Genomic DNA, 23,556 nt, shown 5'->3' with positions numbered 1-23,556 from the left:
AGCGGGAGGTCGAAAACATTTGGCGGGAAGTGGCGGCGTGCAAGAACGGGGCTGAGAGCCACAGAGAGCCGAGGTGACGGGATCGTCCGAGGATTGGATCGATCACCGCCCTTACAGCCCAGTTGGTTCTGTGGTTCCAGCACCTGAAGTTCTCGGGAACGCCTCGACTTCTCCTTCTCTGTGACGTACCAACACAACACGCGGGTAACCCACTAGCGTCACCCAGTGGCGGCGCCAGGGGGGGCTTTAGCCCCCCCACAAAAGTGGCCAGCCCCCCCCAACTGAAATGAGCAAATTGAAAATTTAAAACACTCATTGAAATAATTTTATTAAGTGGAATTTTTAATTGCCAGGGCTAAAGATTCGTCAGCCATCAGTGCTAGCCCTACCATTAACCCCCTCCCCTTCTGAAATGGGGATAATATATGTGTATTATCATATTTATTAGCCCCAAAAAAATTTGCTCAGCCCCCCCAAAAAAAAATTCCTGGCGCCGCCGCTGGCGTCACCACCGGTCTCCTCGTCTTGCGAAAAGTAGACCTGCTTTGAGGGCAAGGTGGACCTGGGAAGCCTGCCATTCTCAGCTTGAGCTGCTGGCTGATGCCCAGGCCCGGGGCGACGATGAGCGAGCGGTGCAACTCGTATCGTGCCCTCGTGGATCTGCCGTAGAGGTGTTGGGTCACTTGACTCGGAGACAATTGCCCTGCTGGAGCAATTTTTCCAAATTTATATGAAGGAAGCACACCCACCGGACGTCCAGATAACACTGGCGAGGACCATGGAGTTCCGCCAGTACGTTGAGGCGCCCGTGCCCCCTCATCGAGAAGTCAAGGCTCGCCAGGCACAGGTGAAGAAAACTACTGGCACGAAGACCTTGCCCTCATGGCTTCACCTGGTAGGCCACAAAGAGGTTCCGTTACAGAAGGGTACGAAGGACGCGTTCCATAGACAAAATGGACCCGCCTTTGATCCTGCCGTGGTGTTGGAACTATGGGCAGTATGATTACAGACTGCTTGCCTGCAAATCAAGACGGTGGATCAGGCGGGAAACCCTACCGGGCTGGGCCCAAGTCCAAGCTATTGTCCCCAGGGTTCCAGGCTGTCGCACCACCACCACCACCACCACATCTGCTGCTCAGGTGGAGGGTACCGTGAACAGGAAACCAAACAGGATGGTTACAGACGCGGGAGCAGAGACGACCATCGTCAAGACGAACTTTGTGTACACCAGGACGATTCCAGCTGCTCAACAGGATCTCTGATGTTACTGGGTACTGCCTACTGCTTGAAGGGCTATAGATGCAGGCCCGTGTTGGCACGGGCAGCGTAGAGGAGCTGCCGGTGTATGTAGCCAGTACGGAGAAGCCTTGCCTGCTGGGCCTGGATCACCTGATGGAAGGTGAGGCGGTCGTCGGCTTTTGGGAGTAGGAAGCTGAAGGTGCACGGTGAAGAGGTGGCCTTGATCTTCCCGGTTGCTGTGGCGCAGGTAAGTGAGCCACAGCTACCAGACCCCGAAGATGGAGTTCAGTGCATGCTGTCAAGAGCGAGCAAGAGAGGAGTCCACGGTGGACGAGGAGAGCAGCCACAGCCAACAAGTGATGTGCTGGACAGCCGGGCAAAGCAGGAACAACCGGGAAGGAACTGCCTGAGCACCCGAGGGATCTGGCAGAGGAATTCCACACGCCCGACTACAGGAGACTGAGGCTGATATGACGTGCAGAAGGCTACGGGTGATGGAAAATGCCGACAGTCAAGAAAGATGGAGGAAGCAACGAGAAGACCCTGACCTCGCTCTTGTGGTTCAATGGTTGGAGGCTGACCATGAAAGTGGCGCCAGAGAGTACTGACACTAAATGCCTCGTGGGTCAGTGGATCGCCTTATGGTTGGAGGATGACGTGTTGTTGAAACGGTGGGTGGAGGTAAACACCGGGGAGGACCTGTGGCCGATAGTGGCGCGCGCCACGTGCCTTCAGAGCAGAGCTGCATAAAGGAGACACAAGCGGTCACCTGGGCATCGAGAAAACCCTTTCCCGTCACATATCACATTTCCCCAGAAGCAGGGAAGTGAAGGTGGTTCATGTGGACTGCCTGTGAAAGTACACTGGCCAGGTACCTTCATGTTGAATGCGGAAGTAACCATTCTTGCAAGTGACTGTGACAGTGGTAGTGAGGATGAAGCAGTTGTTTGTGAAAGTGAACAGGAGAAAGCGAGATCAGTGATGTGGATGTAGAAGGTGCAGTCGCATTAGAACTAGTGTCAGTGTGACCTAGGCAGCCAAAGATAAGGCCCAAATGGTTGGTTGATTATGTAGTGGACCAAGATGGCTGTTAGCAATACTTAGTGTTTTCCATAATGTTTTTTTTTTATGTTTTCTTTTGTTTTGTATATATTTTTTATAGTAAAGATTGTTTCATGTATTTGTTATATTAGCTTTACAGATTACCTTTGTAAGTTCCTATGTTTGTAAACAGTTACGTTCAGTCTCAAAATGGGGGAGATAGTGTTACAAAGGTGGTATTCTGTTATGCAGGCATGTATTGTTTTTACATATTTGGGTGCCCAGCAGACGTGGGTAGTCAACCATCACAATAGCTAGAGAAAGGATTGCCTCCCCTCATTTGAACTATTATTTTGTGTTATTGTGATGAGGCCAGGTCTGCAGGGGTATGGTGTAGTTATATTGTGATTATTGTGCCTTTGTAGATGAGCACAGTGTAATGTGTGTTGCTCTAGTGGCAAATTAGTATGTACTCACATGGTGTACAAAATTTAGAAATACAAATAGAATGACAACATCTGCATGTCACACACCCCATGCTTGTCTGATTTGCAAACATTCATGTCTGAGACACATCAGAACCCAATAGAGAAATTATGGAAATCTCATCAATATTTACTACCTAATGCTAAGGATCACTAAGTCCACTGTAAGAATATGGTCATAGCTTGCCCTACGCATATTCAGTTTAGTTATACAAGACACAGGGTGAGGTTTTGGATATTTTTTAGAGACTGAGGAGAGAGAATGTTATATCCCAGAAAATATGATAGGTGGAAGGATTTACATGGTTTTGATCTTATATACTGGTGTCTGTGATTGATTGTACGTTGTCTCATTTTTTGAAGAGGGGTATGGTCCTGTGTGCTAGTTTTGAGCCTTTGTGTCTTATGTTGTCTCATTTTTTGTGGAAGGGTATGCTCTTGTGTGCTAGTTTTAAGCTTTTGTGTCTTGTGTAGTCTTCTCCTATGTTACTAGCTAACAGGAGGAGAACTGATAGGGCAGATTCCAGTGTACTGACCTACTTGTGTAAAAAAATATGTATACATCTAGAGATCAGATGCCAGCCCCTTGGCTAGAGAGGGACACAGTTGGGCACTGTGTTGAAGAAAGTAATGAATGACCCCCTGGCCTAATCTGGAGACCAGATGCTGGTCCCTCAAAATTTTGCCTCTTTGAAAAGATGGGGTTGAGTCCATTTAATGCTGGCAGCAGAGCATGGACAAATGCCAGTCTTTATGGGGTGGTGCCATCCTCTCTGTGGCATCATGTGACTCATTGCCTCTGCTTGAATGTTGGATATTGCAGCGCCAAGATGATCCCAACCCCAAATGACTACATATGAGAAAATACAGAAAATTGGGACTTCCTACAATGGAGGAACAAAGACTGAGGTGACAAGATACTGCAATGATATTTAGATCAGAAAATTTTTAAGAAAAATTGGACAGTGATCTTCTGGGATGGGGACAAAAGATAAACAAGATGCCAACATAACGAGTTGAAAAAATAAGCTTGTTTCAAAGTTGTTAGGAAGTATAGCTTTCCACAAAGATCCATGGAGTTAAGGAAAAAGTTGGATGAAAATGCAATCCAAGCCACCAAAAGCAAATTTAAGGCGAAGTCTGCGGAGTAGAGACAAAGATCCGTAACCCATGAGCATTGCTCCAACTTTATATAATAATGGGTTAATACAACACACAAGGACTTTTCCTCCTGTGTGGTGAATAGTTTTCCCAAAGACGAATTTCATTACCAAAACAAGAAATCGGTATTAAGGCTCCACACAACCCCTGGGAGCAAACTTCATTCATTAAAATGATCACATTAAAATGGTCACTGTGAAGACTTGTTCTGTACCCTTATGATCCCAGTTTTTTCTTAACATAACAGATGTATGACCAGAAAGAAATATTAATAAGTGATACAATGGGACAAAATAATAGCACTTTATTATTCATGTACTAGCAATTCTTATGATCCACTGGTGTGTGGTTTTGAATGATTCATTGGTGAGACAAGAACAGGAGCTTCATGGGAAGAATAGGGTTGGGACTGTGTAAGAAAAAAAAAAAAAAAAAAAAAAAAAAAAAAAAAAAATATATATATATATATATATATATATATATATATATATATATATATATACACATACATATAAATATATATATACACACATATATATATATATACATATATATATATGATAAAAATAGAATAATACATTAAAAACATTAAAAATAAATAAAAAACAAAATTAAATGGGTAGGTGGAATAAGACACATGCAAAAGGTATGACTGGTCCAAATATTTAACAATGATGCACGCAGTTAGGCAGCGAATCACAAGTATCACTGCCTTCTTTCATCCTTTCAGAAATCATACATCCATATCAAAGAACCCTTTCCCACTTACAAGGGGGCCAAGAAATCAGCTGAATGGAAGAATAAAAAGCAAAATAAATAAAATTATATAGATTAAAAAAATAATCAATATAATAATAATAAATCTACGTAAATAAACATGAAATAAAACAACAGAATTACATATTTACATACATGTAATTCTATATATATGAAAAGAAATTAATAATACATAATCATTTATGAGCACACACACACACATATATACATACATACACACAATGTATATATACACACACACACACATATATATTCAAAGTGTCAGAAGGCTTCCAACAAAATATATATATTCAAGCTGTCGGAAGGCTTCTGACAATATATAAATACACACACTCATACACACATTCATATATGGGTATATGCTAATAAGAAACACTGGTAAACTAAATTAAGTAAATTGTTTTCATATATTACATCTTCAGTGCAAGATACTTTGCAGTGAAGATGTGATACCCAAAAGCAATTTGTTTTGTTTAGTTTTCTTTCCTAGTGGTCACTATTGCATATGCACACACACACATATATATATATACACATACATATATGTATATATACACACACACACACACATATATATATATATATATATATGTGTGTGTATGTTACACACACAAAACTGTTGCTTCTTTCCTGTATTTTAACTAAGGTAAATACATGCACACAAACACACACATGGCACAGGATCCCATGAACATTCCTCCGACCACATACACTACAGCTAAGTAAATACATGTAGATAAATATTCACACATATACCCACACACATGAACACACCACACACACACATGAAAGAGGGAAAGAGAAAATTAACAATAATGTTATTGTTCCATGACTATCATAAACATCATATCTACATGAAAAAATAAAAAAGATTCCTTCTTCTACAGATAAAAGAAAAACCCATTCAATGTACAGTAACAAAGAGAATCGCCACTTCCATTTACACAGATCATGAGCTTTGTCAAAATAATTAGGACACCAATTTCTTCTAGCTGAATCATCAGAAACACTGCTGATGATGAGCATTCAAACAGCAGGTACAGTTCAGTTGGAGGAGACAGGCAATCTGCAACCCAAAACATTTCCTTATACATATCAAGTCTGTCCTACTTCCAAGGGTGATGAAAGATTCTAAAAGTTTTGCATGATTTATCATACCAGAAGGAATGTCAAGCAGTTTGTTTATAAAACTTGAGATATGAAAAAAATCACATCTGAAGTTCTCTAGAGCTTTCCTACTAACAAGACATCCAGCCTGAGTACTTCCCACCCTGCACAACTTTCATAAACTATCACATCACTTGGTCAAAACAGCACTAATCCAACAGTAAAGGCTTTCATATCAGGTATGAATGAGAATTCAAATGAAAACTGGTTTACCCATGAAGCCTTAGTGCATGTTCAAAACAATGTATGTTTACTGGCATGAATAGTTTATCATTTGGTAAACAGGTTGGTAAAGTCCGAAGTACTTCAAATTGGCACACTATGTTCATAGGCTATACATAATAAATAATTCTTAATGCACACAGACTGATCATCCTGGATTGTCTACCATATCTGAACTAATGGCAATAAATAAAAAATTGCTGTACAACACACTTGCTGCTCTAAAGTAATAAATAGTATTTCTGTATCAGCCCTATTTGGCCTGTGAGTGTGCGCAGACCATTACTGGGTGTACACAACCACAACCCATACTGTGGACACCGGATAAAACTCAGAAAAAAAATTTATAACCCTTCTTAGTTCCTGCAAATAAAAGGAAACAAAAAATCCAAGATCACGTCTTGGATTCAATTTCTGGGTAGCATGTACCTACCTGTATCTGCACTCAAGTCTTCCCCACATTCCAGAGCACTCAGAGCAACAGTTAACATAGTAGGCAATAACTTAAGAACAGAGGACAGTTGGAGTGGGAGTGGAGGGGCGGGGGTAGAAGAGAGGAGGAGGAAAGAAAGAAAGAAAAAGTGTGTGTGTGTGTGTATGTGAGGAGAGAGGAGAGAGAGAGAGAAGGGAAAGGGAGACAGGAGAGCGAGAAGAAAGAAGAAAGAGAGAGGAGAGAGAATATGGTCTGTATAGCCTGAGACCCTGCATCAAGTCTCATCCATTTTGTCCCTTGAAATTCTCCCCCAATCTAACCATATGATTCAAAGAGAATTCATCTTTGGACTTTTTCTTTTACTTTTCTTAAAAGCCTAATCTTCCTTTCAACAAACTCAAAAGTTGTGTGCTTCTGATAACCACCTATCTAGATAATTTACACCTGTAGTCAATATATTTCTTTGGCCCACTCTGGCGTCCATCCAGGACCCTTTAGGATAACTGATGGCCCCCAGGCCCTTTTGATGCAAAAGGTAGAAGAAAAAGTTGAAGGAAAAATACACACTGGAGAGAACCTACTTGGGTTGGATAAACCAGTCGCTCCTACATTATACTGCAAAGCATGTGGGCATTAGTTACTACATACTGGTTTTCGAATGTACAGTCACTTCATATCAAATACCACTGATGGAGTCCACCATACTGACTTCATACTTCTAAATATACTGAAGATGCACATTTTGAAAAAGTATCAAACTGCTATTATGTTACATATCAATACAAGCTATAGAGGATCACTGTTACAAATTTACAAATGGACTTTCAGTCCTTAACTTTTCAAATCGTGTCCAGTGGTAACAAATGTCTACATTTGTCAAATGCTTCAATATTTACAAACCTGCCATTTTCTTAAAATAATAATCAAAAATAAAAAAAATTATATATATAATAATAAATAAATAAAAAATAATAATAAATAATAATAAAAAAAAAAAGTACCACAGTATCAATCCACTGGCAACACTTGGTTTATTAAGACATGTAAACAATTTACCGGGCAGACTTTGCCACACCCATGGCAATGGACTGATGCCTATGAGCACAAGAGTACCTTTCAGGTTAACCACAACTTGATAATATTCATCTTATGCTGAGTCAAGTCCTTTTCTCCATTCCCCATGGGCATCATGTTCTTTTGTGTTACACTCTGGCCTTCAACACTTGCCCCAGACACGACACTTACATGGCTTCACATCCGAAGTCCACATGGATCACTTCAAACTTTCACCCAATGACAAAGACACTTGAGGTTATTAAAGATGCTAAGATTTGTGCAAATCACACACTCTTTCATCCCATATTAGTGACGTGTCTGCTTGACACTGGGAGTCCATACCTAATAAGTCACAAGTCTTTAATTCTAGTTGTGGGCAACATTCCTGATGTGCAATAGTCTATACAAGATTGGCAGTGAGGCTTAGCCTACGAACTCCGCGATTCTGTGGTCAGGTCCCCGTTGCGGGTATCTGTAGAGGCATCTGAGATAGAACCTGCCTCAGAGGAGGACATGACACCATGAGAAGAACCATCAGCACTGTTGGTTGAGGTGTTCCCATTGGCAAGTGATGTAGTTTTCCTCTGCTTGGGTTGAAATTCTGTGATGATGACTGTAACATTGTTGACAGTAACTGCATTGTGTTGTGCTGTGCTTCTGTCTACATTCTTCAATCTTGGTCTGAAAAATAAAAGTGCTTACTTTGTAATCACCTTCTGGCAGAAAAATTATTTCCAAGTAATCAAATCTAACCAAACATCATATAAAAATCCCATACTGGGTACTGACATAAAAAGATATGTAGTCAACATCCTCATGTATAAGTCATGTAGCATTTTTTTTATGGTTAAACACAAATCTCCACTTAAAGAGAAATGTAGTCACTTTCGACTTCTAGTGTACCACATTAAATCTTTCATTCACCACTCTTACAACTCCACCTCTTCATTTTCATCCAGTACTAGTGCCACATTCCCTTGAATGTCATAAAAAGTGACAAAATGGAACACAGTGAGGGTCCAAGGGACCTTTCCTTTTTTCGTACTCATCTCCCATGAAGAGCCAAGATGAGGTATCCCTCAACTTGACCACCCCTTTCCAAGGAGTACTTCTCATATGAAGGTGATTTCAGTTAATTACACATTTCTAATTTTATTGTGGTAATTATTACTCTGTGCACTTAAAAATTAGAAAAGTTGAAAATTTGTCATTTTAAATGTCTAAGTCATGAGCATACATACATATTTTGCCCACTGGAGAAATAGCCATACAAAACGTTTCCAAAAATCAAATATTCATTGACAAGAAAGTATGTGTAAAACCAAATGCAACAAAAAACTTACACCATACAGCATTAAATTGTACTCATAAAGTACATGACATGTTTCTCTTTGCACAAGCTATGTAGAACCTAGCCACTGGGAAAAGTTGACCCTTCGTGTAAATGTCCACATGCCATGAAGATAAGCATATCTAAAATGATGGCTTGATTTTTTAAATTCATTTTTTGTAATGTATATTTTCTAATGACCCAATGACAGAAGGATGAGATGAAGAGGCAGAGGCACATGAAAAGAAGCGAGCATATGTAGAATGGGTGCAAAGATAACAAGGGAAGCATGAAAGAGGTACAAGAGAGAAGTTCATTGTAAAGTGTATGAGGCAAAGAAAAGACCATACATAAAATGGGGTAGAAGTCTGACAAAAATTTGAAAATAATAAAAAAAAATTTTGGAAGGGTGTGATGAGAGTGGGGGAGGGGGAGGTGTCATGAACAATAGGTATCTGGGGATGGATATGGATGAATACCTCTATTACATCACCTCCCCCCCCCACTCTTCATCTTCCCAGAGAATGCAAGTTATGGTGTTTAATGCTGTCTTCATATGGTAAATTTCAAAGACCTTGTATCATTTTGGTCATTATCCTCTGTACGAATTCTATAGGACAGAAACAAAAACTGTACCACATAGTCAAAGTGGGTCTATCACTGGATAAAGTTTAATGATTACCTCTGGACGTTTGTTTGTAACTGCTTGAAATAAACCCTAATACCCTGTTTGCCCAATTACTGGGACTAATGCACAATTTCCTGGTTTTAAGGTCAGGACTCACCAACACTCCAAAGTCCTTTTCACATTCTGTTTTCTTTAATATGGTGTTGTGTAATCCTATGTTTAATACATTATACTTTTGAGATACTGAAGTCCATTTGCCATTTCTCTGACCATGCAAACCATTTATTAAAATCCTCCCCCAACCTCACATGGTGTCATATTCTAGGATCATCCAAACTTTAGTTCACTATAAAATCCATTGTCCAAGTCATTTATATATATATATATATATATATATAATGAACAATAAGGGACCCTAAACTGAGCCCTAGAGAACTCCACTAATAACACCACCCCATCTGGATTTTACACCATTCATGGTGGCCCACTGTTTTCTGTCACTAATCCATTCAAATACTTTTCCTTGCAAGCCATGGGCCTTGATTTTATTCAGTAGTCTCACATGGGAACCTTGTCAAATGCTTTGCTAAAGTCAAGGTATATAACAATGTAACTATCATTATTATCTGCAACATTGTAGACATCAGGTGAGGAAGAGAATGGGGGGTGTAATGAGAGACTGCACATACGACTTATGAAAAAATACTGGGTTAGATTGGGCACATAGAAGTAATAAGTGAAGAAAGACTAGCAAAATGAATGTGGAAGCCAGAGGAGGATGGAGTGAACTTGAAGGGAAGACCTAGAATAAAATGGATACATAGGGTCCTTGGAAAAAGGAAATATTTGTTGAGGAGGAAATAGAGAAGCCAAGAGATAAGTGTGGGTGAGGAATAGTTGTGAATGCACAATAAATTGATGCAGCCCAAAGGTAAGAAGATGAAGATGAAGAAGAAGAAGAAAAAAAAAAAATGCAGAAGGCAGACCATGGAATGAATGAGAGGACAAGGAGGAAGGGTCACCATGTAACTGAAACAGTGGGGGTAAAACAGCTTCTACTGTCAGACCCTACTGTGGATGTGCTGTATCTTGCTGCATTCCTTCTTACCTAGGCACAGGGTAGGGGGCCAGGATGACTTTTCATCTACAAGAAGCTAAGATTCCAGGGAAACATATGAGTATGGAATGGGTGCATGCCTTGGCTGGCTACATCACTTATAAGGTGGAACAAGCTTTTAGTTATACAAATACACGTAGTTCTTAATCTATGTGATATATGGGGACGAAGAAGCATAGTGGAAATAAATCTGTAAATTAAATAGGGGGGCAGAAGGATACCAAGTTATCTATTACATAAAATAATTTTTTTTTGGTGCTCCAATAATGTTATTTATTACAAGAATAAAAATTCTATCCATGAATGTATGTAATGTAGTAGTAGCACAAATTGTACATAGACATACCTTATCATCTAAAGTATACATAATACTGTAATAATGTCTGAAGTTGACTCATTCAAATGTATAATTTTATCAGTTGCATTACACCAAATTTGCATAAAATAAAATTGTAAATTAATAACTACCAGTAGTACACAGACAATTGAAACTTACTGGTCCCGCATTCACTTAGTTGAGGGTTCAAATCCCCACACTCTTTTCAGATTCCCAGCAGCTATGTGGCTCCTCACCTACTAAACTTCTCCACATTTGGCAATACTCTGAAATATTCTACCGGTCTTCCCCTTACCATTACTTCCATTCAAACCCTTTATAAAACTTTTCTTCTCTCCCTCTCTCTTCATGAGTAATCTCCCAACTAAGAACCACAACTAACCACCAATGTTGTCTTCACGATGACCTAACAATAATTATCCAGCACAAGATATAAAAAACAGCAGTAAGGAATACCCAAGACTACTTTAACAAATTGAGACAATGGTTCTACATAAAAACTGAACAGAAGCTTCACCCCAGATATCAACAATGACATTATTCACATCAGACAACCATGAATCCCACAACCATCATAAAACACAATAGTCAAATCCTTCCACTGGAAAAGAACCCTAAAATACTGGGCCTCACATTTAATGACATGACTTTGCCCACATATGAAAGACCTGATAGCAAAAATCAACAATATATATACTGTATATATATATTAAACAAATAAATTAATAACTGAATAAAAAATATAAAAATAAATAAACCCATCTCAAGCACCAATTTGGACTAATAACCATCTAAAGTACCATATTTTATAGCAAAGTGCACAGACACACACCCAACTGATATCTCTGTTGTCTCTCCACAGTTGAAGTCACTCATAATAGTAATCTTTCCACTTTTCTCTACAAACCTTTCTTTTCCACAATTATATAATTCTATACATCTCTGTATTTCATTTCATTGCACCATCTAATCTTTGGGGGAGGGGGGTGTATGCCACTGTTGTATCTCTTGTTCCAGCCTTTTGATTTTTATTTCTATATTTATTATTATCCCCATACCATCTCCCATTTGCACTTTTACCATTTCAATGCAATTTTTCACAATATCATCATTCCTCCAATTTTTTTCTCTACTATACTTTCTCCATATATCATATTCTCCTTTGCCTATTTGAGCTTTGATATTTTTCATTTAGTGTGTGTGTATATTTACCTAGTATCATACAGGAAAGAGAGCTATGCTTGTAGTGACCCGTCTTTGTTCTTTCAGCATCTAGTTTGTTCTTAAATTCTTGTTTGGCTTTTGCACACACTGTGTGTGTGTGTGTTTTACCTAATTATAGTATACAATTCTGGAGCTCATATTTGATACTCATATAGCTTTCAGCCAATATATCACATCACTGCAAAATTCAACAAGAAAATAAACCTACTTAAATCCATCACTAGCATTGACTTTGGACAAGATAGAAACTATTAAATCAAATAACATCTACATTTCACAAGAACCACCCTTGACTACACCTCCACAGCATGGTTCCCAAAACAAACAACAGAATGATGCAGAGTGTAATGACAGGATGTACCAAAACTGGACACCTATATACAAAAACCAAAATCCTCCCAATAGAACACCACATGAAAATGAGAGGAACACAATTCTATGCCAGGACCTTAAACACAACACACCCTTAACACATTTCACAGGCACCAACAACAGAATGGAGGAAAAAAAAAAGAAAAACAGCAATATACAACTCGAAACACCTACCACAACATACCACCTATACCACACAAGACATTCACACAAAAACACATACACTCAGATCACTTAACAAGCCCTTCAAGAAAGACTGCCAAATTCATTACTCCAAAAACCACCCCATACAAAAGCCTGAGAAAAACCCTCCCATACCTGACAAGAACCACATTAACAATCCCATGACAACAATACCTTCCCTGAGGGATTTATGGTCCTAATCAAAGGCTGTTGCCAGTTACCTGAATGTTACAAGTCTTCTGCAAGAATAACCAGGAGCAAGAGTGATAATACATAAGAAAGGAGCAATGCTTGTGGGTTCCCATCTCCTACTCTCAAATTTATCATACCTATAGCAAAGGTGCTTGATCTTGAGCCTTTAGGCATGGCCAGGTGAAACACCTGGACTCCACCCTGTTGCCATTTACTCTCTATGAAAATGCTTGTGTGGGCAGTAGTAAAGTTCCTTTATTTGCCCCTTTTTTCTTCTAAAAATACTTATTCATTTATAGATAACCTCTTTTGCAATGAACTGCTCATGGCAATCCGTCTCACCAGTAGTCTGTATATTATCTATTTATGGAATATATATATACATACATATATATACCAAAAGCTTTTCCCCCCTACATGGGGGGTAGCCAAAAAGAAAAAGGCATAGAAACCACTCCCACCCATTCCATTTCCTATATATTCCACTCCCCTCCACCCTCCTCCTTATCTTGGCACCTCCTGGATGACGGGTCATATATATATTCATAATACGAGCATGGTGTTTGGAATGGTTTGGGATCTCAGGGAAAATACAATGGCTGCCTGTGTCAAGGACACCTGCAGTCAACCACTCTTGGGCGGCAACATAGTACGAGCCATGTTGACAAGTGAAACAAAGTTTAGAGTCATTGTCTATCACTCAGATACCAAGCCATTCATAACTTTATGCAGTCATATTATGAATATATATATATTCCATACATAGATAATGTACACCATGCACCATGTAATGATACACTATGCAGTTATATTATGAATATATAATCTATAAAGGATGTGTCGATTAATTGGTATCGGCAAAAATCGGCACTTTTTTGGTAGATCAGCATTTTTTTTTTTTTTTTATAGAAAGGGATTCCACATTAGCATTGGCAATATTTTCGATGCCAATTCAGTAATTCACATATTATTTATTGTTCTGGTGGTTGCATAGGGCATGCAGCATATTATGTGCTATATGAAATACCACTACCATATAATCATTGCTTTATGTTATTTTCACATAGCATCACAACCATAGGCAATGAGATGGCTAGGAATATTTTATGGTAGTGGTAAGCCTACAATGCCATCTAATACCATAACACACGTTTTGAAAATATTATGCAGAGGTGATAAATCCGCAGACACAAGGATGTACAACCATAGAAACTTTTAAAATAGCAGCACAAGTCAGAGTAAATGTTAGAGCAAATTATATTAATTTTTCATCTTATTTTTGTTTCTTATATATATAATATGAAACTATTTTTTCTTTTTTGAAACAGCAAAGTTTCTACAACAGAAATTAAGTGAAAGTAATACAGGAGTAAATCGGCCAGGCGTCTGTGGACTTGGTTGATTTTACCTGCTTATAAGTGCAAAAAATCAGTGGATGGATTTACTTCCACTTACTCCACAGCAATTTAAAACCAAATGAATCATTCATAAAGATTTTTTTTATGTATTTTTACAAGTAAATATATAACAATACATCTTTATGTTTTTTGACAATGTTTAGATGATTTGCTGTCAAATTCACAATCACATGAGTCAAATTTGGACAAAGTGAAACTTACAGAAGATCTTTTCTGTTCTGACACTACAAAGCAGAGTTGATAAATTTTGCTCCCTCTTGCTAGAACCACGTGACTTAGATTCATTGAGTTGGTGGAAAGACAACCACAACTCATATCCTAAACTTCCCAATAGAACACCACATGAAAATGAGAGGAACACAATTCTATGCCAGGACCTTAAACACAAGACACCCTTAACACATTTCACAGGCACCAACAACAGAATGGAGGAAAAAAAGAAAAAGAAAAACAGCATTATACAACTCGAAACACCCACCACAACATACCACCTATACACAAGACATTCACACAAAAACACATACACTCAGATCACTTAACAAGCCCTTCAAGAAAGACTGCCAAATTCATTACTCCAAAAACCACCCCATACAAAAGCCTGAGAAAAACCCTCCCATACCTGACAAGAACCACATTAACAATCCCAAGACAACAATACTTTCCCTGAGGGATTTATGGTCCTAATCAAAGGCTGTTGCCAGTTACCTGAATGTTACAAGTCTTCTGCAAGAATAACCAGGAGCAAGAGTGATAATACATAAGAAAGGAGCAATGTTTGTGGGTTCCCATCTCCTACTCTCAAATTTATCATACCTATAGCAAAGGTGCTTGATCTTGAGCCTTTAGGCATGGCCAGGTGAAACACCTCGACTCCAGCCTGTTGCCATTTACTCTCTATGAAAATGCTTGTGTGGGCGGTAGTAAAGTTCCTTTATTTGCCACTTTTTTCTTCTAAAAATACTTATTCATTTATAGATAACCTCTTTTGCAATGAACTGCTCATGGCAATCCGTCTCACCAGTAGTCTGTATATTATCTATTTATGGAATATATATATACATACATACATATATATACCAAAAGCTTTTTCCCCCTACACGGGGGGTAGCCAAAAAGATAAAAGCATAGAAACCACTCCCACCCATTCCATTTCCTATATATTCCACTCCCCTCCACCCTCCTTCTTATCTTGGCACCTCCTGGATGACGAGTCATATATATATTCATAATACGAGCATGGTGTTTGGAATGGTTTGGGATCTCATGGAAAATACAATGGCTGCCTGTGTCAGGGACACCTGCAGTCAACCACTCTTGGGCGGCAACATAGTACGAGCCATGTTGACAAGTGAAACAAAGTTTAGAGTCATTGTCTATCACTCAGATACCAAGCCATTCATAACTTTATGCAGTCATATTATGAATATATATATATTCCATACATAGATAATGTACACCATGCACCATGTAATGATACACTATGCAGTTATATTATGAATATATATTCTATAAAGGATGTGTCGATTAATTGGCATCGGCAAGAATCGGCTGGTAGATCAGCATTTTTTTTTTTTAGAAGGGGATTCCACATCAGCATTGGCAATATTTTCTATGCCAATTCAGTAATTCAAATATTATTCATTGTTCTGGTGGTTGCATAGGGCCATGCAGCATATTATGTGCTATATGAAATACCACTACCATATAATCATTGTTTTATCTTATTTTCACATAGCATCACAACCATAGGGAATGAGAGGGCTAGGAATATACTGTGGTAGTGGTAAACCTACAATGCCATCTAGTGCCATAACACACATTTCGAAAATATGCAGACACAAGGACATACAACTGGAGAAACTTTTAAAATAGCAGCACAAGTCTGAGTAAATGTTAGAGCAAATTATATTAATTCTTAATTTTATTTTTGTATTTCTTATATATATATAATATGAAACTAATTATTTTTTTCTTTTTTGAAACAGCAAAGTTTCTTCAACAGAAATTAAGTGAAAGTAATACAGGAGTAAATTGACCAGGTGTCCGTGGACTTGGTTGATTTTACCTGTTTATAAGTGCAAAAAATCAGCGGATGGATTTACTTCCACTTACTCCACAGCAATTTAAAACCAAATGAATCATTCATAATTTTTTTTATGTATTTTTACAAGTAAATATATAACAATACATCTTTATGTTTTTTGACAATGTTTAGATGATTTGCTGTCAAATTCACAATCACACGAGTCAAATTTGGACAAAGTGAAACTTAAAAAAGAAAACATCTGTTCTGACACTACAAAGCAAAGGTGATAAATTTTGCTCCCTCTTGCTAGAACCACGTGACTTAGATTCATTGAGTTGGTGGAAAGACAACCACAACTCATATCCTAAACTTGGAAAAGTTGCCAACAAAATGATGTGCTCTCCACCATCTTCAGTGGAGAATGAATGCCTCTTCAGCATTGGTGGTAATGTCTACACCCCACACTGTAACCAGTTGACTCCAGAAACAGGGGAGAAATTTATGCTATTGAACTTCAATTTGCGAATGTTTAACTTTGACTATTAACTCAAGGAAAGCGGCAGTACTCAGGTGAGTCAGCATGAAAAGGGGGGGGGCATTTTCTGCATTCCATGTGTCAAATATTAGATAATAGAGACTGAGTTAGGTTTAGGTTTTACTATTAAGTTAGGATTAAGAAATTGATTAATAAATTTTACTCTGCACATGTGTTCCATTAAAACCATGCATTAAATGCTTCAAGTTACCTGAAGTTAGTAGTTACATAAAAATCTATGAAATATGTAATTTTCAACCTCTTTTTCAACTGACAGAAAATAATACAAACGTACATTGATAATCATAGTGGTCAATCAATAAGCACTTCATTAAATTCATTCAATCATTAGCATCCAACAGCTCAACATCTGATGTGTATAAATCAACATAGATTATAAAGCAAGTAAAAATCAGTTTAATTACTTTATATTAAAAACTGATACAGTGTGCTGTAATTACATAAAGTGGAATCTGCATCGGCAACTAAGAGTGAATAGGAATCGGCATTGGCATCAGCATCAGAAAAAGCAATCGGCACATCCCTAATTCTATAGATATATATCATACAAACTAATAGACAGATCACCATGTGCAGGTCATCATTATATGTGGAAACAGCGGGGGGTTCCCTGGTCACGCCTAAGAGTTCAAGTTCACTTGGATTATAGCTTCAAATTCATGTACTGTTCCAACCTAAGCTATATCCTTATTTTTCAGTTATCATAATTGTGTGTGTGTGTATTTACCTAATTGTAGTATACAGGAAAGGAGCAATGCTCATTGGGTCCCATTTCTTACTCTCCAACTTATCATACATAGCTTCAAATACATATACAATTCCAACTTAATCTATATCCTTGATTTTCAATTATCATATCTAGATTTGCATTCATGTATTGTTCTAGTTTGGGCTATATCATGTTTAAGTTATTCTAAGTACAGACGCTCCTCAACTTACGTTTTAGTTACGTTCCGAACGACCGAACGTAAGTTGAAAATGAACGTAAGTTGTTACTGTACTATACATCGGTAAATTCTATTACCGTATCTTATAAAACAACCCTAAATCATTAATTAAACACATAACATTGTAAAATAATAACATCAATTTCAAATAGATTAAATTCAAGCAACATAAATTGAGATGGTGGAGGAGGAGGAGGCAAGGCATTTTCAGTTTGTCGTCTGCGCAATGTAAACAATGGACGCAGCGTCGTGCGCAAGTATCGTTTGAACTACGGAGAGCGCGGTAAACTAAAAAATTCACTCAAAAATTTTTTTTTTACAATTTTTTTTTTTTTTTTTTTTTTTTACCGTCAGTTCAAATGTAAAATCGAAAAAACGTAAAATGAATGAACGTAAGTAGAGGAACGTCTGTATTTACGCATCTACATGGAAAATTGTATTTTTTTCATATCCTTTAGAAGTCTTCCTTAATTGAGGTGGGGGTGAAATTCCTTTGGGCTGTGTCAAAATATTCAGACATAACCATTCCCTAACCCCTAGCCCCATCCCCTGCCCACTCCCTTCCATGCATCACAATATCATCCATACACACCCATTCTCCACTCACCCGTCTTCTGCCTTCTCTCTTCCTTCCTCAACAGACATCCCCCTCTTTCTCAACATCCCTTTTACCCTATCCATCTCATCCTCAGTTGTCCCCTCATGTTCATTGCATCCACCTCTGCTTTCCACACTTCTTTCTTCACTCATTCTTTCCATGTGTCCAAACCATTCCAATGGCACCCATAATGGCAACAATAATACATACATATACCAAGGCTTTTTCCCCCTTACAAGGGAGGTAGCCAAAAAGGAAAATGCATAAAATCATTCCCACCCATTCCATCCCTGAATACACTCCACAATAATAATAATAAATACACTCCACAATAATAATAATAAATAATAACAATAATCACTTGATGAGTGATGAATGAGGAAAATAGAGGAGATATAAGGAAAGATGAGATGAAAGCAGTTATAAAAATGATAAGACCAGGTAAGGCACCTGGGTTACATGGGTGTCACACGGAGTGTCTAAAAAAAGGGAGGTACAGTGATGGTGGACTGGCTGGTGAGGTTGTTTAATGTTTGTCTAAAAGAGGGTAGAGTACCAAAGGACTGGAGGAGTGCCTGTATAGTTCCACCCTACAAGGGAAAAGGGTACAAGTGTCAGTGTAGTAGTTTCAGAGGGACCAGTTTGTTGAGTGTAGTTGGGAAGGCTTATGGGAGGGTTTTGATTGAGATGATTAGGAGAGGAACAGAGGGAGTAATTGGTGAGGAACAGTGTGGGTTTAGGACAGACGGGTTGTGTGGATCAGATTTTTGTGGTAAGACAGATATGTGAGAAAGCTTTAGGAAAAGCAAGGATGTTTTTTTTTGGGGGCATTTATGGATTTGGAAAAGGCTTATGACAGGGTAGCTAGGAAGGCACTGTGGAAGGTATTGCAGATATTTGGGATAGGAGGAAAATTGTAGAGAGCAGTTGAGAGTTTTTACGAAAGTAGTAGAGCCTGTGTTAAGAGAGAGTGGTTTGAGGTAAAGGGATCTGTTATGTTGCCTTGGCAGGTACAACTACAATAAATATAATCAAGACGCCGACATCAGCATCCTCGCGTACCCACTTGCTCCTCATGACGCCTACATAGGCGTCATCGTATCGAAGGGGTTAAGAAAGTTGGTGACAGAGTTTGGGAGGGTGTGTGAAAGAAGGATGTTGAAGATAAATATGGGTAAAAGGTGATGAGATGTACAAGGGGAGAATATGGCAGCAAACTGGAAGTGAATATTAAGAGAGTGGAGGAAGTGGATAACTTTATTGATACTTGTGTGCAAATGTGGCAGGAAAGGGAGTAGAGGTGGAGGTAGAATGTAGATTGAGAGAAACAAGTAAATGCCTTGGGGGATTAAAAAAGTGTAAGGAGAAATATACATTTGGGAATAGATGCAACTGATAGGGGGAGGAGGTTGGAGGCATATCAGTAATGATAATGTCAAAGACTGTTCATTCATGGGCATGGCCAGGGACATCAGTTCACTGCTAGGTGTTCAAGTGATTGAAATCCCACATACAACAAGCTTTGCAGCTGGAAATCTCACTTGTAGGGCATTGAATGTCTCAATGATGTGGTACACATAGCAGCTGAGGCATATAGAAAATGATATACCATAAACCATATACATGATGACTAATACAGTGTGATGGGGTTGGAGACGGGGGATTTGGCTTTACCCACAAGGTCTAAATCCCTGAGAATATCAGCACTGAGATAAGATGGATTCAGGTCAACTCATCAAAACAATGATACTCCCCACCCCTACAATTTGCCCTGAGATGGTGAAATGACACAATTTGGATGGTCTATATATATCAAGGGCTTCTTCCCCCCTATAAGGGAGGTAGTAGCCAAGTCAAAGGCACACACCCACTCCCTTGTTTCCCTCTATTAGATCCTGCTTTGAATGGCTGGGGAAAAAAAAAAAATCTATTGGGAATGCAACTAGGGATGTTATATACACCAGACAGAAAGAAACACCCTCCAGAGGATTCAAGAATAAATAAATAGATAAACTAAATAAATACATACATATACCAATGGATTTTTCCCCCTTACAAGGGAGGTAGTCAAAAGGCATAATTCCACTCCAACCCATTTCAACACCCCTCCCTCCTTCCCTCTCATCTTGGCTCCTCTTGGATGATGGGTCATCCCCTGCATGTCACTCATTGCCTTGTTCAGAAGTAATGCAGCAAGACATATACATATAGTAGAAAAAAAAAAAAAAAAAAAAAAATCCACTCCTACCCAATTCCATTCCCACATACTTCACTCCCATTCACTCCCCTCCCTCCCTCTTGGCTCCTCCTGGATGATAGGTCATCCCTGCTTTCAGCAAGACGCAGCACATAATGCATACATACATATACCAATGGCTTTTACCCCCTTACAAGGAAAGTAGCCAAAAAACAAAGGCATAAAATCCACTCCCACCCATTCCATCCCCATATACTCCACTCCCATTCAACCCCCTCCCTCCCTCTTATCTTGGCCCCTCCTGACACAGCACATAATATTAAAAAAAAAAAAAAAAAAAAAAAATCACCACCATACACAATAATTTACCAGAGATACTCAGAAAAATGTAAAATCCCACTAATGAAAAACTTGAACCTTATATATATACACACACACACACACACACATATACAAGGTCTTCTGTCCAGAAAGTATCCAGCCACTATGAATATTTGCAGAACTGATTGTACGATCCAAACAGAACTTTAACACTGACAAAAGACCCTACTACATTTGCATGAGTGGCCATATTCCCATGTGGCACTTTATTTACCCTTCAGACATACTTGAGTGAAGATATGTACTCTTTGACCGTCACATTGACAATAACTGATTAGCTTTTGTTTCTGGATCATAGTTGTACACCTATGATTTATCTCTGGTTATACTTGTTTCAGGAAATCTGGGTCATTTGTAGCAACTTGAAGCAAGTCCTGTGAATTTGCAGCATGAAATTCCTTCTGCTCACAGGTCAGGAGATGTGTGGCAAATTTTTCCGCCATGTGACAGTCAAACAGTACACATCTTTACTAAACTATGTCTGGTGGGTAAATGAGGTGTCACATAGGAGTATGGCTGCTTAGGCATACACAACAGGGTCTTTTGTCAGTGTCCACTAAGTTCTGTTAGGATCACACGGCCAGTTCTCCAAATATTCATAACAGCTGGATACTTTCCGGACAAACCTTGTGTATGTGTGTGTGTGTGTGTGTATATATATATATATATATATAAATAATAATAAAGAAATAAAAAAGAAATACTAAAAAGAACAAACAAAAACCTAGGTGAAATATATGGAAAGACCAAACACCAGTGCCTAGTTGTGGAATAAAGAAAATCTATAACTCTAAACAATCTGTCTCCCACCCCCCTTGAAGCAGACCAATCCAAATCATAAGAAGTACTATCATCTAAATAACTACTACTCCAAAATAAGCCACAAACCACTAATCCTGACAACAGAATGATAATAAAGAATATACGTACACTAAAACTGGTCACAACCGCTGACCCACCATTCACTCATGCTGAAACAGAAAGATTCATTAAGGGCCTCAGGAACTCACATGCAGAAGGACCAGAAAAAATCTGAAATCACCTCCAACACTTACTGTAGGCCCAAAAGCCACTAACGCATCAACTTATTTTTTTTATACACTCAGGATCCCAGCAACCTGGAAAACAGCATACATCCTCCACAGTCACAAATTAAGCAAACTGCCCCTCCTCCCAGTATCATACATGCCAATCTTTTACTCTTCATCTCAAAGAACCTCTCACTCCACCAGCACTTTGTTCACAAACCTAACTCAAAAAACCCTCAGTGGCTTCGACAAAAAATATCCCTAGAGTAATAATTGTACCTAAACACAGAAAAACTACAACAATCTTAATACACATTCTACCCAAAATAATCCTGTAAGTATACACAACAAGTTCCTATGAGGCAGAGAATGTGAAGCAAAACTATGTCAGCAAGTCTCCATTATCAAAATAGATGAAAACAGAGTTCATGTAGGTCTTGGTTGTAAATATGCCCTTTGCAGTTGTTAAATGTTCAATGTGGTTTGACAGATTTAAAAACTCCATCTGAAGGGCAAGGTAGATAAAGGATCATGGCCTGGATCCAACTCATAAATCCTTAGCTCAGATCAATACACCTTTACCATACTTCTTGAGGTTATTTATAGGGAGCTCTCCAATCTCTCTAGATACTTAGCAGCATAGATAAAGTTACCTTGGTCTTCCTTATAGTATGCCATGAACCAGTAAGATGTAGGGGCCTGGTGAACTTTGGGAGTAAATTTTACAGTATCATTGATGAGGTTGAATAATAATCAAATGATCTCAGTAGTAAATTGTTGTCTCCCAAGACCTATATATGGAATTTACTGGCTCAAAAGCAGTTTTAGCATATGTAAATGTCACATAGCATTGACTGGAAAGACAGTCACCATCATATTTGAGACATATATGGAAAACACTTCCAAAAGGCTTAAAAGCAAAGTGGATAGCATGGTATGATAAGGCACATGTGTTACATTACCATCAAACTAAGTGATGTCTTGAGGGCCTAGTTGACCGCCCTCAAGGAGCAAATGAGCTTTTAAGTGTCCCCATAGAGATATCATGATGATTAAATGGCTCCAGGGGCCAAGGGCAACTACTCATTATGATTCAAAAGTTTGTCCATGACAGAGCTAAGACCTCCCCCTACAACTCATCCCAGCCCAGACATCCAATCATCCAGCACAGTACAACCTCATAAGGTGGTCCTTCTGGTGAATGGCACCACTGGCATGTGTGGGCAGCCTAGCTCTGGGAATAATTTTGTTTAGTTCCTCACTGGCGACCTTGCTAGCATGGACAGACCTCTCCCCTAAAGTAGGGCAGAGCAGGGGTCATAGGGACATGTGACCCCTACTGGGGGTGGGGGTCACCAGACTTGAAAAACACAAATACACAACTACCACTAAAAAAAAAACTCCAATTTATCCAACTGAAATAATAAACACAAAATAAGAT

General features: G+C 38.7%; 1 protein-coding gene across 1 annotated transcript in view; it reads right to left on the bottom strand.

Moving 5' to 3' along the window:
- Positions 1-7,463: 7,463 nt before the first annotated feature.
- Positions 7,464-23,556, bottom strand: part of RYBP (ring and YY1 binding protein) — a 37,445-nt gene continuing 21,352 nt past the window's right edge. The window contains exon 4 of the mRNA XM_076200356.1: positions 7,464-8,262. Coding sequence (XP_076056471.1) covers positions 8,010-8,262 — 253 coding nt within the window. The 3' untranslated portion in view covers positions 7,464-8,009. The remainder of the gene's footprint in view (positions 8,263-23,556) is intronic.

The sequence above is a fragment of the Oratosquilla oratoria genome, chromosome 17 (assembly GCF_046742065.1).
Source record: "Oratosquilla oratoria isolate Oo_2021 chromosome 17, ASM4674206v1, whole genome shotgun sequence".
In the NCBI taxonomy this organism is placed as follows: domain Eukaryota; kingdom Metazoa; phylum Arthropoda; class Malacostraca; order Stomatopoda; family Squillidae; genus Oratosquilla; species Oratosquilla oratoria.
The sequence above is the reverse complement of the archived record's forward strand: the minus strand, read 5'-3'. Positions and strand labels throughout refer to the sequence as shown.